At 37.0% G+C, this 13,560-nt stretch overlaps 1 protein-coding gene across 2 annotated transcripts in view; it reads left to right on the top strand.

Annotated features, from left to right (window-relative positions):
* The window catches only part of LOC137026360 (IQ motif and SEC7 domain-containing protein 1), a 94,522-nt gene that overhangs the window by 8,469 nt on the left and 72,493 nt on the right, over positions 1–13,560 (top strand). Inside the window, exon 2 of one of the 2 annotated variants that reach the window (XM_067393669.1) lies at positions 1,364–1,393. The exons of the other annotated variant lie outside the window; for it this stretch is intronic. Within the exon in view, the coding sequence (XP_067249770.1) occupies positions 1,364–1,393 (30 nt within the window). The remainder of the gene's footprint in view (positions 1–1,363; positions 1,394–13,560) is intronic. 2 annotated transcript variants of the gene reach the window in all.

The raw sequence follows: 13,560 nt of genomic DNA, 5'->3' as shown, positions 1-13,560 counted from the left end.
TTGGTTCAGATTTGCCCTGCATTACTGTTCTTGTTTGCATATTTATAAGGTTAAAAACCTTATGGTTTTTGGTTTCTGTGGAGTTGTGCATGGTAGCTCTGATAAAAGATTACTCTAAACTGTAATGTAGAAACATGCATTTTCTGTAAAGCTGCTTTGAAAAGTGCTATACAAATGTGAGTTGAATTTATGTGAACTGGCTCCACCCACGGTGAAATCTCTTTGGTTCAAAGTTCTGCTCCACATAACTGTATATTAAACTTCAAATAAATATGTTCTGATTGTGACTGTATTTAGGGGCTTTTGCACCAGCGGAACCTTTTCATATTTCTTAGAACTAATGGTGGATGTGCCCACTTTTTGATGTGTTCGCACAGCAGGAACTGGGAATTAATTTAATTCTAGGAACACCTTTTGGGGGAACTAAATTAGCTCCTACTTCAGAGTAGGGTCTAACCAAGCAAAATAGGAAACTACCAGTGACATAAGTGTAAGTTGATTGGTCAAAAGCATGCCATATGAAACAGCACCCACCATTTAAAAAGCTGTGTAAACGCACACAGTTTACTCCACGAACAAACTCCATTATAAAAAAGTGAATCCAGGCGCTGCTAACCTTTAAACCACAGGAAAAATCCAACGCGACATCGAAGGGACCAAGCGAAACATGAAGATTGTCTCTTAGCCCTCCTTTTTGCTCTTTCCATCGCATAACTTGTACGTCTACATTCCATCTCCGTTATCACGAATCTCATGACGCACAATAAAAACCCATCCAGACGTTGAGTGCCAAACTTAAATGCAGCACTGTCGGCTGGCTTATTTCACTTCAGAGTTCCTACTGACGTGGAAAATGGCCCTATGAGAACATATAGTCCTCGGGGAACTGCCCTGGTGGCTAGTTCATATAACTACCCAGTGCGAAAGCCCCTATTGTCATTGTAAACCTGTCTGGTTAGGACTCTGTTTAAGAAAGCCCAAGTAACGTGAGTTTTCTAGCCATGATGCAGTTCAAAATATGGTGATAGCTGATATGGTACTGTATTGGTATTCTTACGACAAGAACATTTATTTATTTTTAGTTTTCACAAAACTGTTCGTTCCTACCCCTTCTATCCATGATTGGTATGGATTTGAAAGAACTGTAGTCAATTGGGATTTCAAGTGGATCTTTTGAGAAAATCATTGATATTTGTGATTATTCAAAATCATTTCCCTGCACAAGATCAATGCGCATTTGCTCCATTGTTGTATGTGTATGTGTTCAACAATATAACATTACTGACACTTCCACTTTCTTTGTGTCTCCATGTTTGTTTGTCTCTCTGTCTGTCTCTCACTCTTTCTTCCACTGGATCCACAGGCCAGAAGGAGACTCCTCCAACAAAGACAGGTCTGTGTTCACGCTTTCATTTAATCTCCATTTCATCTCCTCCTCCTCCTCCTCCTCCACAGTGCACTCTCTGACTCCTGTAGTAGCGCACGCTTCGTCAAGTGACAGAGGCCTGTTCTATCTAGGGCAGCCTGAATGCATGTGGGACATGCCATTGCTTCTTATGACTTATTGCTTCGCTGTATGAAAGAGCTCTTGCATCTGGAGCAGGTTTAGCAGAAGAACAGCACTGTGAGCTAACTGAGAGATAAGTGTGAGAACATCAGAACAGAGGGATGAAAATCATTTGGAAATCGAGAATTATCGTCACTTGGCTGCAAGTCTCCCTGTTAGCCGTTGCCGTAGTGACCAATATGCCCAGTGTGAGTATGTTAATGGGTATTGATATGCATGTCGTTTGCATTCGCCCATATAGTGAATGCGAACATGGGCGTCAGTGGTTAGTCAGAAGTTACATGAGTAATATCCCAGCTGTGTGCGTGTGTTTTGCGTGTAGGAGTGTTGGTGGGTGCAGGGAAAAAGGTCAAATGGCAAGAATGTGCTGGATTTGGATATGTTGGGAATTTTCTTTTGTGTGTATGTGTGTTGATGCCTTTGGTTTGATATGAGAGCGATCTGTGATTTTTGGAGTCTCTCGGTGGCGTTGTTATGACGATTCCTCACCATGGGCACGAGCCGGGGATCTGAAGGATAAATGATTGGTTGTCATGGCAACACCTGTAGATGAACTGGATTGCCAAAAAAGTTGCTTGTGTAATACAGAACCCATTCTGTGCATTTTTAGTGTGCCTAGAAGTGTATATGTGTGTGAGTGTGCATGTATTTGTGTTCCCTACACACACAGCAGAAGGACACCGATGAACGGTGCTTGAGGACAAGGCCGCTGCTATGTCACGTTTCACTATAATTACTCTCTGGATGCTTTTGTCCTTGGTTCACGAGTCGCATCGGGTTATGGATGTGAATTTAATTGTTCCTGCATTGTTAAATCGCAGTAATACGTTCTCATAAATGTGACATAGTTTATGCATTGCACGATGAATCATACTTGTTTTTGTTTGTCACTACAACACTAATGCAAGGTTGCAATAATTAATGAAATCGCTTTCGTATTCCTGCTCAACCTGATTTCCTGAGCCGGCGGAGGCATGAACGCGAGCGCGGGTTGGTCTCTGCTGGGCTAAGCATGGAAATAACTGGTAGCAGAGGTTTGCTGCGGGGCTGCCGTGAGCTGCTCTCCCACCCCAGCAGCCCCTGCAGTCCGCAGTCAGCAGCAATGCATCACTTCAGCCCCCGAGGGCATCAGCCACTGCTTTCAACCACCAGCCCTAGAGCTGTGCGTGTTACGCTACATTGGAACTGGATTTATGATGTAATACTTTTACACTTTCTTTAGTACAGAGCATTTGAACCAGTATATTCCAGTCGTGTTGTTTTAGTATATTAGAATTTTTTTTTTTTATTAACATTTTAGGTTTTTAGTTTATTTTTATTTAGCTTCAATTTTATTATTTTTAATACTTCAACTTAATATTAGAAACTTGGCAAAAAAAACTCGGCAACTGAATTTTTTTTTTCATCTAATATTTATATTTTAATACAGCATTATTTCTATTAACAAAAACATTTTTGAAAAATTTGATTTTGCTTTTTTTCAGATACAACAGTAATAACAACAAACAAAATCAGACAAAACACAAAGAGGGAAAAAAACATGCATACAAAACTGTTAAATCAACTAATGGCTCATTTCCACTGAGCGATACAGTATACATTACAGTGCAATTCGGGAAGGTAAACACTGATCCGGCTTGCGTTTCTACTGCCAACAGTACCCTTACTTGATGGGCGTGATTTATGCCGGAAAGTAACGATCATCATCACCAACATTGTGTTGCAACAGTATTGTGATATTTAAAAAAACGGCGCCTCTTGTGTCTCATTCCCCTTGTAGCACGCGCAAGTGTTGATTCTCTGTCAACCAATCAACATTCTGCTGTCAATCTAGCTCCACCCTTTAGGTACCGGAGTACTGTGCTAGGTACCCCAAAGGAAGGGTCCCAAAAGAGTGGTATGGTTTGATATTTTGGTACAATTCACAACTTCTGTCATTCGAAACTGAAATAATTGCATACTGTACTGTACCGTACCACTCGGTGGAAACCGAGTCATAATTCACCCCTAGCCCTAATTGAATGTGATCTTCTCTAAAGGTACTCAGTTGCAAACCTCTGACAATCGCAATCCAATCGCAACATCAGTGTCTGCTCTCTGTTTAAAAGCAATACATTTTTTTAGCTATTATCAACAATATTTCAGTTAGCTTAAAGGTTCTTTATGTAAGAATGAGAGCTAGTGGATGAAATGGGTACTGCAGTACAAATTCAAAATATTATTTGCCCCACCCCCTCCTCCTCAGACTCAACGCTCTCGCAGGTTGCCAGTTTGAGGACACGCAACAGGAGCGAGCTCAACTGACATTGGAAGTCAAGGAGACTTGCACACTGTAAGATAATTAGTTTATTTATTGATTTATGATGAGTTGATATCGTGTTTTAATATGCTCCCGTTCATAGATATTTTAAGATGGATGGATTTTTAGATGGATGCTGAGGCTTTTTAGGTCAGGTAGAATCTGTGATCTCTGACCCAGTTTGTTCGCTGGCTTCCATAGCTTCAATTTGCTGTATGTGTTTTCTGCCAACTGGCAACCCGGGGTGGCGAAATACTATTTGGTAAATTGGCAACGTGCGGTCTTGCACAGACTAAAACAAAAACAGAAATTCCTACATGAAATGCAAATTTCAAAGTAAAGTAATTGTCTGTAGCATTGGTTTTCAGAGAAATGAGTATGTGAACTCAGCATGTTTAATAAATATCTGCAAACATATTATGGTATTTTTATGCTTTAGTACAGTCAAAAACTTATAGTCAAGCTATTAAAGGTGCTCTATGTTGGTGGTTAGAGTTGGTAGAATTACCTAATAAACACACCTCTGGGTCCAATGGAAAATCAGTTCCATGAACCTGTGATTGTACTCTCACATTGAACCCAAAACACCTTCACTTTAGAACGAAAAAAAAAAGTTTTAGTTAAAATTAACAGCACTATAATTATTCCAGTGTAATGTGCGAGTGTGACATGGCTGTTCAGTACTGTCATTTCTCTTTAGGACTCAAATGGTGACCCAACACTGTACCAAATTTATCATACAAAACTGAAATGTACTTTAAGTTTTTTATTTTTATGTTATTCTTGATCATCATGAACTACCAGGGTCCAGCTATGTGCAAAACATAGCACTGCATAATAACATGACACATTATAAATAGGAAAATTTACCTATTTTAAATTCATATACAGCATAAGTATGATTTATTTATTTATTTTTTTTACTTTTTTTTTTTTTTTTCTATTTTTTTGAGGATTATGGCATGTCATGCAACCCATCTATAATGAAATTGGACTAATTTTGTTAGTTTCTGCAAAGCAGTGTTTTTTTAGTATTATTTGTGAACCGTTGTGTATACAGCGTCTATTAAACTTTAAATTGCCTTTTATTTATACATTTTCAGTTTAGTAATTTAGTTATGTGCTTTTGTAATTTTTATTTGTTTTTGTTTTTTAAATATTTAATTTAACTTTCTGAACTTTGCAGAATTACTTTATTATTATTATTATTATTATTATTATTATTTGCTGCTTTTTATTATGATGATTATTATTTGCATTACTGTTTTTTCTTCCTGCTTTCCCTGTGGGGGAAAAAACTGCAGTGTATTCAATGTAGCTTGAAGTGTTACATGCTAGCATTATCAGATAAGCCAAAATATTAAATAAATGAACATGCAAGGGATGCGAGAAATGCTCTTATTTCGTGGAAATCTCTGGAGCTTTCTTTAAACGCAAAATATGTGCAGCCCTTGAGTACGTATATTTATCTTTCAAGTTTAGTTTTGAACATCTCTGAGGGGTAGAACTATATTGCAGCTCTTTCATTAGTAAATAATCGCTTTCAGGGATGGCATTATGTTTCTGTGAACAGTTGTATTACAGATTTGCCTATATTGTGGAGTGACAGAACAGAATTGTCCGCGATTAAAGAATGAGGGTCGGTCATTGATGCTTTGGTTGGGACCAAATTTCAGCTTGTGTGTTTTGTTTGTTCAGCGCTTGAAGTTTATTGTGTGTGCAAAATTTATCAAACATTCAGCAGAACGCAGGGTTGTCCGAGGGAGGGACAGCTGAGAATATTTACCTGTGACCTGTGGTGAGGACAGACCATACATTTGTGTATGCTGCAATGTGTTTAATTTTGTCCTAGTTTCTTTGAATTCAAGCAGTGACCCAAAAGAACAACACCATGCTGCCAACTTGATACCTGTTAGTATCAGTTCAGGAGTTTTTGGTTTCTTGGATCGGTCAACATGCACAACAAACAGGCTTTTACACAAGTTTACATTTTCATGTTAATAGTCTATATAAAAGGGATGGTTCACCCAAAAATGAAAATTTTCGTCATTTACTCATCCTTATGATGTTCCAAACCTATATGAGTTTCTTGCTTCTTTTGAACTAAACAGAAAATATTTTGAATGTTTGTAGCCATTGACTTCCATAGTAAGAAAAAAATACCAACATTCAACAAAATATCATCTTTTGTTTTCAACAGAAGAAAGAAACTCATACAGGGTTGGAACAGCATAAGGGTGAGTAAATGATGACAGAATTTTCATTTTTGGGTGAACTATCCCTTTAAACTTGATGTCCAATCAGGTCAAAATTAACCCACAACTTAATTGATAGATAAAACAAAATAATCATCAGAAACCAAACACCATTCTGTAGTGTTAACTCGCATTCAGCCTCCAGCTGAAAAGCAACCATGAATTTAATATGCACTTTCATGGCTTCAGCCTCTGAGCACACTATCAGGTCGATTACACTTTAACTGACAGACATATTTCCCATCAGAATACTGAATGACTTGAAGAAATCGACAGAAATGCATCATCAGGAAATGAAGATGGATGCTTTTTGTTCGTGACTAAACTATGCAGAGTGAAACTGACAGCCCACCTGAACAGTTATGACATATTCCACCAGCTCAAACGGAGTGTCTCTGTGATAAAGGAAGTGTGTGAGCCAGTAAAATCGCATTGACAGGTCTGTACGGACATGGTGGGGCCATCTTCCGTGACCTCAGCTAATGTGATAGCCCTCAGCTTCAACACACTGAGTTCACAGTCAATAGACCATAGTCATGTTTAATTTTACACTAAAGAAAATGAGGCTGTGAGGGACTGAAGAACAGCCTGCACAACATGTCCTACTGTACACTATCGGTCAAAAGTTTGGGCTCGGAAAGATTTTTTTTCTTTTTTTTTTTTTTTTTTATGTTTATGAAAGAAGTCTCTTATGGACACTAAGGTTGCATTTCTAAAATAGTTATAGTTTATAACTTTAAAAAAAAAAATTGTTTTAATATATTTTAAAATCGAATATATTTTTGAGATGACAAAGCTGAATTTTCAGCATCATTACTCCAGTCTTCAGTGTCACATGATCTTTCAGAAATCATTCTAATATACTGATTTGGTGCTCAAAAAATATTTCTTATTATTAGCAATGTTGAAAACAGTTGTGCTGCTTAATATGTTTTTGTGGAATCTATGATATTTTTTTTCATTCATTAATGAATAGAAAGTTCAAAAGAACAACACTTACTGCATTTAAAATATTCTTTTTTTGTAGAAGTTTTTACTGTCACATGATCAATTTAATGCATTCTTGCTAAATAAAAGTGTAATTTAAAAAAATAAAAAAATAAACCTTTGAACTGTAGTGTACCTGGGTGTTGAATGTTAAGTCTACAAAACAGTGGAAGTGTTTCCACAAATTTCTAAACTAAAACAAAATTATGAAAATTAGGTGTGGTTATGAAAATTAGATGTTGCCTATAAGATTAAAGGGTTAGTTCACCCAAAAATGAAATTTCTGTCATTATTTACTCACCCTCATGTCGTTCCACACCCGTAAGACCTTCGTTTATCTTCAGAACACAAATTAGGATATTTTGATGAAATCTGAGATCTCTCTGAGACAGCAATTTTGTCACAACTTTCAAGGCCCAGAAAGGTACTGATAAAGTCGACGTGACTACAGTGGTTCAACCTTAATGTTATGAAGTGACAAGAATACTTTTTGTGCCAAACCTGTATGAATTTTTTTCCTTATGCAGTGACAGTGAAGGGAGACTGGTGTTGTTGAACTACAAAATATGACTAAAATAATTTTAAAAATTGGTCTGTTTCTTACACAGAGCTATCATGTGACTTCAGACGACTTGGGTAGGAAATAAATGGAAAAAAGCATCCTGAACATTTTGTAAAACATCCCCTTTAAGGGGCGGTCACACTGCACTTTTCGTTCCATTGACTTCCATTCAAACGCATGCAAATGCGTCAGACCGGAAACGCAAGCTCGTGCGAAAAATTTCGCATTTCGCTGCGTTCCAAAGTTCAAGTTTGGTGAACTCTCACCTGCGAATTCGCATCACATGAAGACGTGCGACCAGTAGAAGATCGATTCGTCATGGCATGACCTCTTGGCTGAATTAAAAGAATTATATTTTTGCAGTAAAGTCGAGTAGGTTCTATATTTTTACATTTTTAATGTATTACTTTAAGTTGTGTGTTGAATTCATGTTTATAAAAGAGACGCTGTAGACCGTGACGTCATATCACGACCGTTACACCATCCGAAGAAATTTCGCACGTTCAAAGTCTAGTGTGACCGCGGCTTTAGTTCACCCAAAAAAATGAAATTTCTGTCATTAATTACTCACCCTCATGTTGTTCCAAACCAGAAAGACCTTCGTTCATCTTCGGAACAGACATGAATGCCTATTTGTGGTTCAGAAACCCTTAGTGTTCATCAAAAATATCTTAACTTGTGTTCCAAAGATGCATGAATGTCTTACTGGTTTGGAACAGGGAACGTCATGAGGGTGAGTAATTAATGACAGAAATTTCATTTTTGGATGAATTAACAGAAGAAATTAAGTCTTATAGGTCTGTAATGACATGAATTTTCATTTTTTTTGTGTAAAACATTTTCACTCAATCCTAAAAAATTCATTAAAGAGATTTATCAACTCTTAACCTTTAGTATATACTTGCACAATCACTGCAGGACAGAGTATTTGGCCACAGCTAGTTTGTTCAAGCAGGTCACAAAGTCACAGAAGTACTCTCTTGTTCTTTTTTCTCTTTCCCTTGTGGGCTTCAGTAGAAGTGTTGCTGGGGGAACGAGGTGAGTTATCACAAATGTGTTTATGTGTAAAGAACTGTGTGGGCGACAGAGAGGGAGAGGCAAAAATGGAGAAGGAGAGAAATGCAGAAAGAAGAACAGAGGTAGTAATTGAAAGAAGGAAGGAGTGAGAGACGGAGTAATGTGTAAAAAGAGAGGACAGTGCAGCTGACAGGCTAATAAAACATGCAGGGAATTACAAAGGAAATGAGCCTTCTTTGCCCGCACATAAACACTCCCACATCCTATCAAACACAAAAAAAACTCAACACAAAACAGCTCCATCATTTGCATCAAGGGGTGTCAGGAGTCTGTCAAAAGGATGTCAAAAAAAATTTTTTTTTTAAATTTTATTATTTATTTATTTTCTGGCTGTGCATGTGAATTGTGCACTCTTTGGTTAGAATCTTATTAACACTATACTTTTTGGACAAAAAAAAAAGTGGATGTCAGAATATCAGATTTGTGCATTCAAGGTTAAATGTGATCTCTAAGTCTTGCTGCTGTTTGTTATTAAACATACAACAATATGGACAAGAAAAAGAGAGAACCCCTGTACTTTACACTTTTTAGAATTACATAGAACAAATTGAGTCAATGTTGCTTCCAAGTAATTAAGCATTAGTTACTCATTTCAAAACACTGCTTCATGAAGCTTCGTGCTTCACGAATCTTTTGTTTCGAATCAGTGGTCCGGAGCGTGTATTAAACTGTCAAAATCATGCCCCCTAGTGGTGAACCATTGAAATTTCTGAACACTTATGACCTAAGGAAGCCTCGTTTACTAAAATCATGTGACTTTGGCAGTTTGATACACGCTCCGAACCACTGGTTCGACACAAAAGATTCATAAAGCTTCGAAGCTTCATGAAGCAGTGTTTTGAAATTGCCCATTACTAGATATTGTTAGATATAGTCATTATTTTAATTTTTTTTTTTGGCCCACAAAAAGTATTCTCATCGCTTCATAACATTAAGGTTGGACCACTGCAGTCACATGAACTGTTTTAAATATGTTATTAGTAGCTTTCTGGGCATTGAAAGTGTTAATTCGCTGTCTCACATTTTGAAGGCTGCATCCTCCGGAGGTCGCATTTGAAGGCTCCATACGTCATCGAGGCGGTCTCATTTAAGAAAAATAACCATTAGATTGCAAAGTAAGAGAAATTATTTTAAAACAGTATTTTACTTCTCACGAGGAATAACAGTCAATTTTTACGGTTACTGTTCTTAAATAAGACTGACGTACTGGCAATGCAGGCCTCACTGAGCCATCGGATTTTATGAAAAATATCTTTATTTGTGTTCCGAAGATGAACAAAGGTCTTATGGGTGTGGAACAACATGAGGGTGAGTAATTAATGACAGAATTTTCATTTTTGGGTGATTAATAAATTTTAATAATATAACATAATAGGATTTATTTGAATGTATAGACATTTATAATGTTTTGTCAATTTTGATCAATTTAATGCACCTTTGCTGAATAAAATTAATTTCTTTTAAAAAAAAACATTTGTATATACACTTTTTTTTTTTTTTTGCTGTGGTATTGAAATTGATATTGAGACATGATATTTTGCTTGTGTTGGTATCGGCCACTGAAATTTTGGTATCGACCCTTGAACCTTGTTTTCTGACAAATGAAACATTTGCATGGTCTTGTTTTTAATTAACTTTTTTTTATTGTTCATTGTCTTTTCAATTCATGTGATTGACTATAGCAGTGCTTGTTAAAATCAGAAGAGAGCAGTGTGCAATATCTGCCTCTGTCTGTTAGGGGCCGCACCATGTTTCCCTCGACTTGCATCACCCCTTCCAGATGAGTCCAGAGAGACTCGCAAAGCAGCAGAAGATGGTAATACAGGGTTTAGCTCTTGAGGTGCTTGTTCACCGAAAGAGGTGTGATGAGGCATTCTCTCTCTCCTTTGCAGTGGGATGAGGCATGTCAGCTGGTTTTAAGGTGACCATACAGGCGTGTTGGTGACGGACACATGGGGACATACTGCTTTTCTTTTCTTTTTTTTTCTTTTTTTTTTGTTGCCGGGCAGCAAAATTGAGTTTTAAAAGTGTGTGTGTGTGTGAAAGAGCAGTTGAGGAAAGGGCTTGTTAGAGGTCATGTACCAATACAGTCCTTCCCTAGAGGATTCGACACACTGTGTGTGCGCACGCATTTCCAACAACTGTCCCAGCTGGATTTTTACCAAAACATTGCGACTGTGCTGCTTAGAAATTCTTCCCAGTGAAGGAAACCTCAAATGCAGAACTGATGGAAATGAAAATAATTGAAAGGAAATGTCTTTTCACACTCTTACCCCACTTCATTTATAGCTGGATTTCCTAAGTTAAACATCTGTCTCTGTAGTGTTATCAAAACTTTTTGATTGAGAATCCAGACCAGCTGCACACAGCAACCGGCTCAGCAAATGGAATGAGTTTGGGGTGGGGCTATCTGTTTGGGCAACCAATGGGAGTGTTCGGGAGACCTGTTTGAAAACAATCAATATTGCTTTTAAGTTTGGTGAAACTAGAAAATTACACACTTCAGCTTTACCTTTGGCACCTTTAAAAAGTGTTGTTGCACGTATTATAGCGTAAAGATCTCTCAGAGGTCCCTGTTCACGCCCACAGATTCATCTCTGACCTTTTTACCCCAGTACACTCTGAGGACTCGTGCCATCTGCCTACATACTTCTGCATCCTTTTCTTTCAGGCCACAATATCTATCCATTTCTCTCCTTCTTTTCTTCCTTCCTTCATCCTTCCCTCATTTCCTTCTATTCATACCAGTCCATTAATTCCCTCTTTGTTTTCTCGTCTGTGTCAGTCACTGTGTTCTGTGTCTGCTTGAGCTTTAGGTGGTGTTGAAGTGTCTGTTCTGTATTTATTTATTTTTTTCTTGATATTTAATGCTAGCCTGACTGACTCCCTGCTGTCCTTCAAGAATGAACAATGAACTTTCAGTTCATCATTAAATACCTAAGTTGTTATAGTATGATAATATAAAGTTGTCACATTTTCTGCAAAAAAAAGTAATTTGGTTTTAAATTTCAAGTATTGATTTGGTCATTCAAAGTTCATTACTTGCTCAGAAAGCTCTGTCAAATCAAATTTGACAGTATTTGCAGTACATTCTTTGAGGAATCATGCTCATTGAGACCAGACATTTACAGTGCACAAAATCATTAATATAAACACAACTTTCTGCCTAAATTTTTTTTTTTTTTTTTTTTTTCTGGTGATCTTGCCGGGGCAGGGTAAAAGTTATGTTAACCAATAATATCATAAGTTTCATGTCAGTATGGAATGATCATAGTCCTGCCATACATTATTACCCCATTATGCTCTTGTTTTGGCTTGGAAATGCATTACATAATACATCACATCATGGAAGTTGTGAATGTTGTTTTGTGTTTTAAATGAACCCCTGTGATTGGCCAGCAGGGGTCAGTCACACACATTCTTCACCAAACAAACCTGCGGGATCATAATTGTATTGTGACACTTGTTGTTAAAGCATGTGGTTTGGTGGCACACTGTGTACTACAGATGATTCATTTGAACAGATAAATTCATTCCTTTTGTCATTTTTTGGCATGACAGAACTCCATTGTGGACTCACGGAAATTGATTTTAATACTGAATATCAGACACTATTCACCACTTATGTTTATTAAGCAAACCTGCTTTACTCTTGCTCTGACAGATTCTTGTTTTCAGCATTTTTGGCTCACTTTGGAAAAATCCAAGAAAAGTCTTGGGTTTTTAGTTAAAGAGTTTTCATAAAGTTTCAAATCTAATTTCTCTGTAAGACTTGAATCCTTTCATTTGATTTAATTGAATCACGTTTTCATCCTTATTTTAGGGCAAATGAGTTCATGGATATCTGTATGTAACTTTTTAAAAGGATTGTTTTTTGGCTTAACGGGTTTGTTGAATGATAAATTATATAAACTGTTAAAACAAGAGAAATTAAGCCTTCAGTGGATTGATTTTGACTAGTGTAGCTTATACAGCTCTCGCTCAAGCTGCAATGTAGTGGAGAACAAGTCTGCCTTTCACCTCGGATGTGTCTCAATCCGCTCAGTAGTTCACTATTAAGTGCACTTCTTTGGGAGTTGGGTTGACAAAATTGTTTGTGCATTCAAACAGTAAGTCCTTTACAGAAAGCACCACAAAAAACAGATTACTGAATCGGGGATGGGTGTAAATGTATAGAGATTATTTTTAAAGCATTACATTTTAAAGCATTATTTAAAAGTGTTGTCTTTTAAAATAAGTTATTATTTTCATACCTTTGCATAAAAGGGGGAAAATCCTATCAGCATCATAGGAATGTTTAAAAAATACATATACCCATGATTATGATTTTTTGCTTTTTTTAATTTAATTTATTGGATTTAATTTTTATTTATGTAATGTCTGGATGTCATTCATGTATGAAAAATGTATCTTTTTTTTTTTTTTTTTTTCCTTAAATGCAAGCGAATATTTCCAAATGGCACTGTGTTTTTAACAGCTACATGAAGATGCACAATGCCATTTTGCGATGTCGTCAGTAAATTCAGTTAATGCGTGACCTCCTAAGGTGATCGTGTCATCGGTGTTCCAATGTTTAGCGGACGAATCTGTGATCTCGATATACTGATTCGCAGCATAGGGAACAAGGGAGCGGATTGAGACACAGCCCTGGTCTGTACGCTGTAATACTCCTCTATACAGGTAATTTGACATAACTCTACATAAACCATCTTAATCTTCATTAAATATTCTGCCTGACTGCACCTAACTTTCCACAGCTCGAAAAAAGTCTGCATAACGCTTCATAACTCTGCATAACGCTGCCTAACCATGC

This window comes from Chanodichthys erythropterus, chromosome 9 (genome assembly GCF_024489055.1).
Source record: "Chanodichthys erythropterus isolate Z2021 chromosome 9, ASM2448905v1, whole genome shotgun sequence".
Lineage (NCBI taxonomy): Eukaryota > Metazoa > Chordata > Actinopteri > Cypriniformes > Xenocyprididae > Chanodichthys > Chanodichthys erythropterus.
The sequence above is the reverse complement of the archived record's forward strand: the minus strand, read 5'-3'. Positions and strand labels throughout refer to the sequence as shown.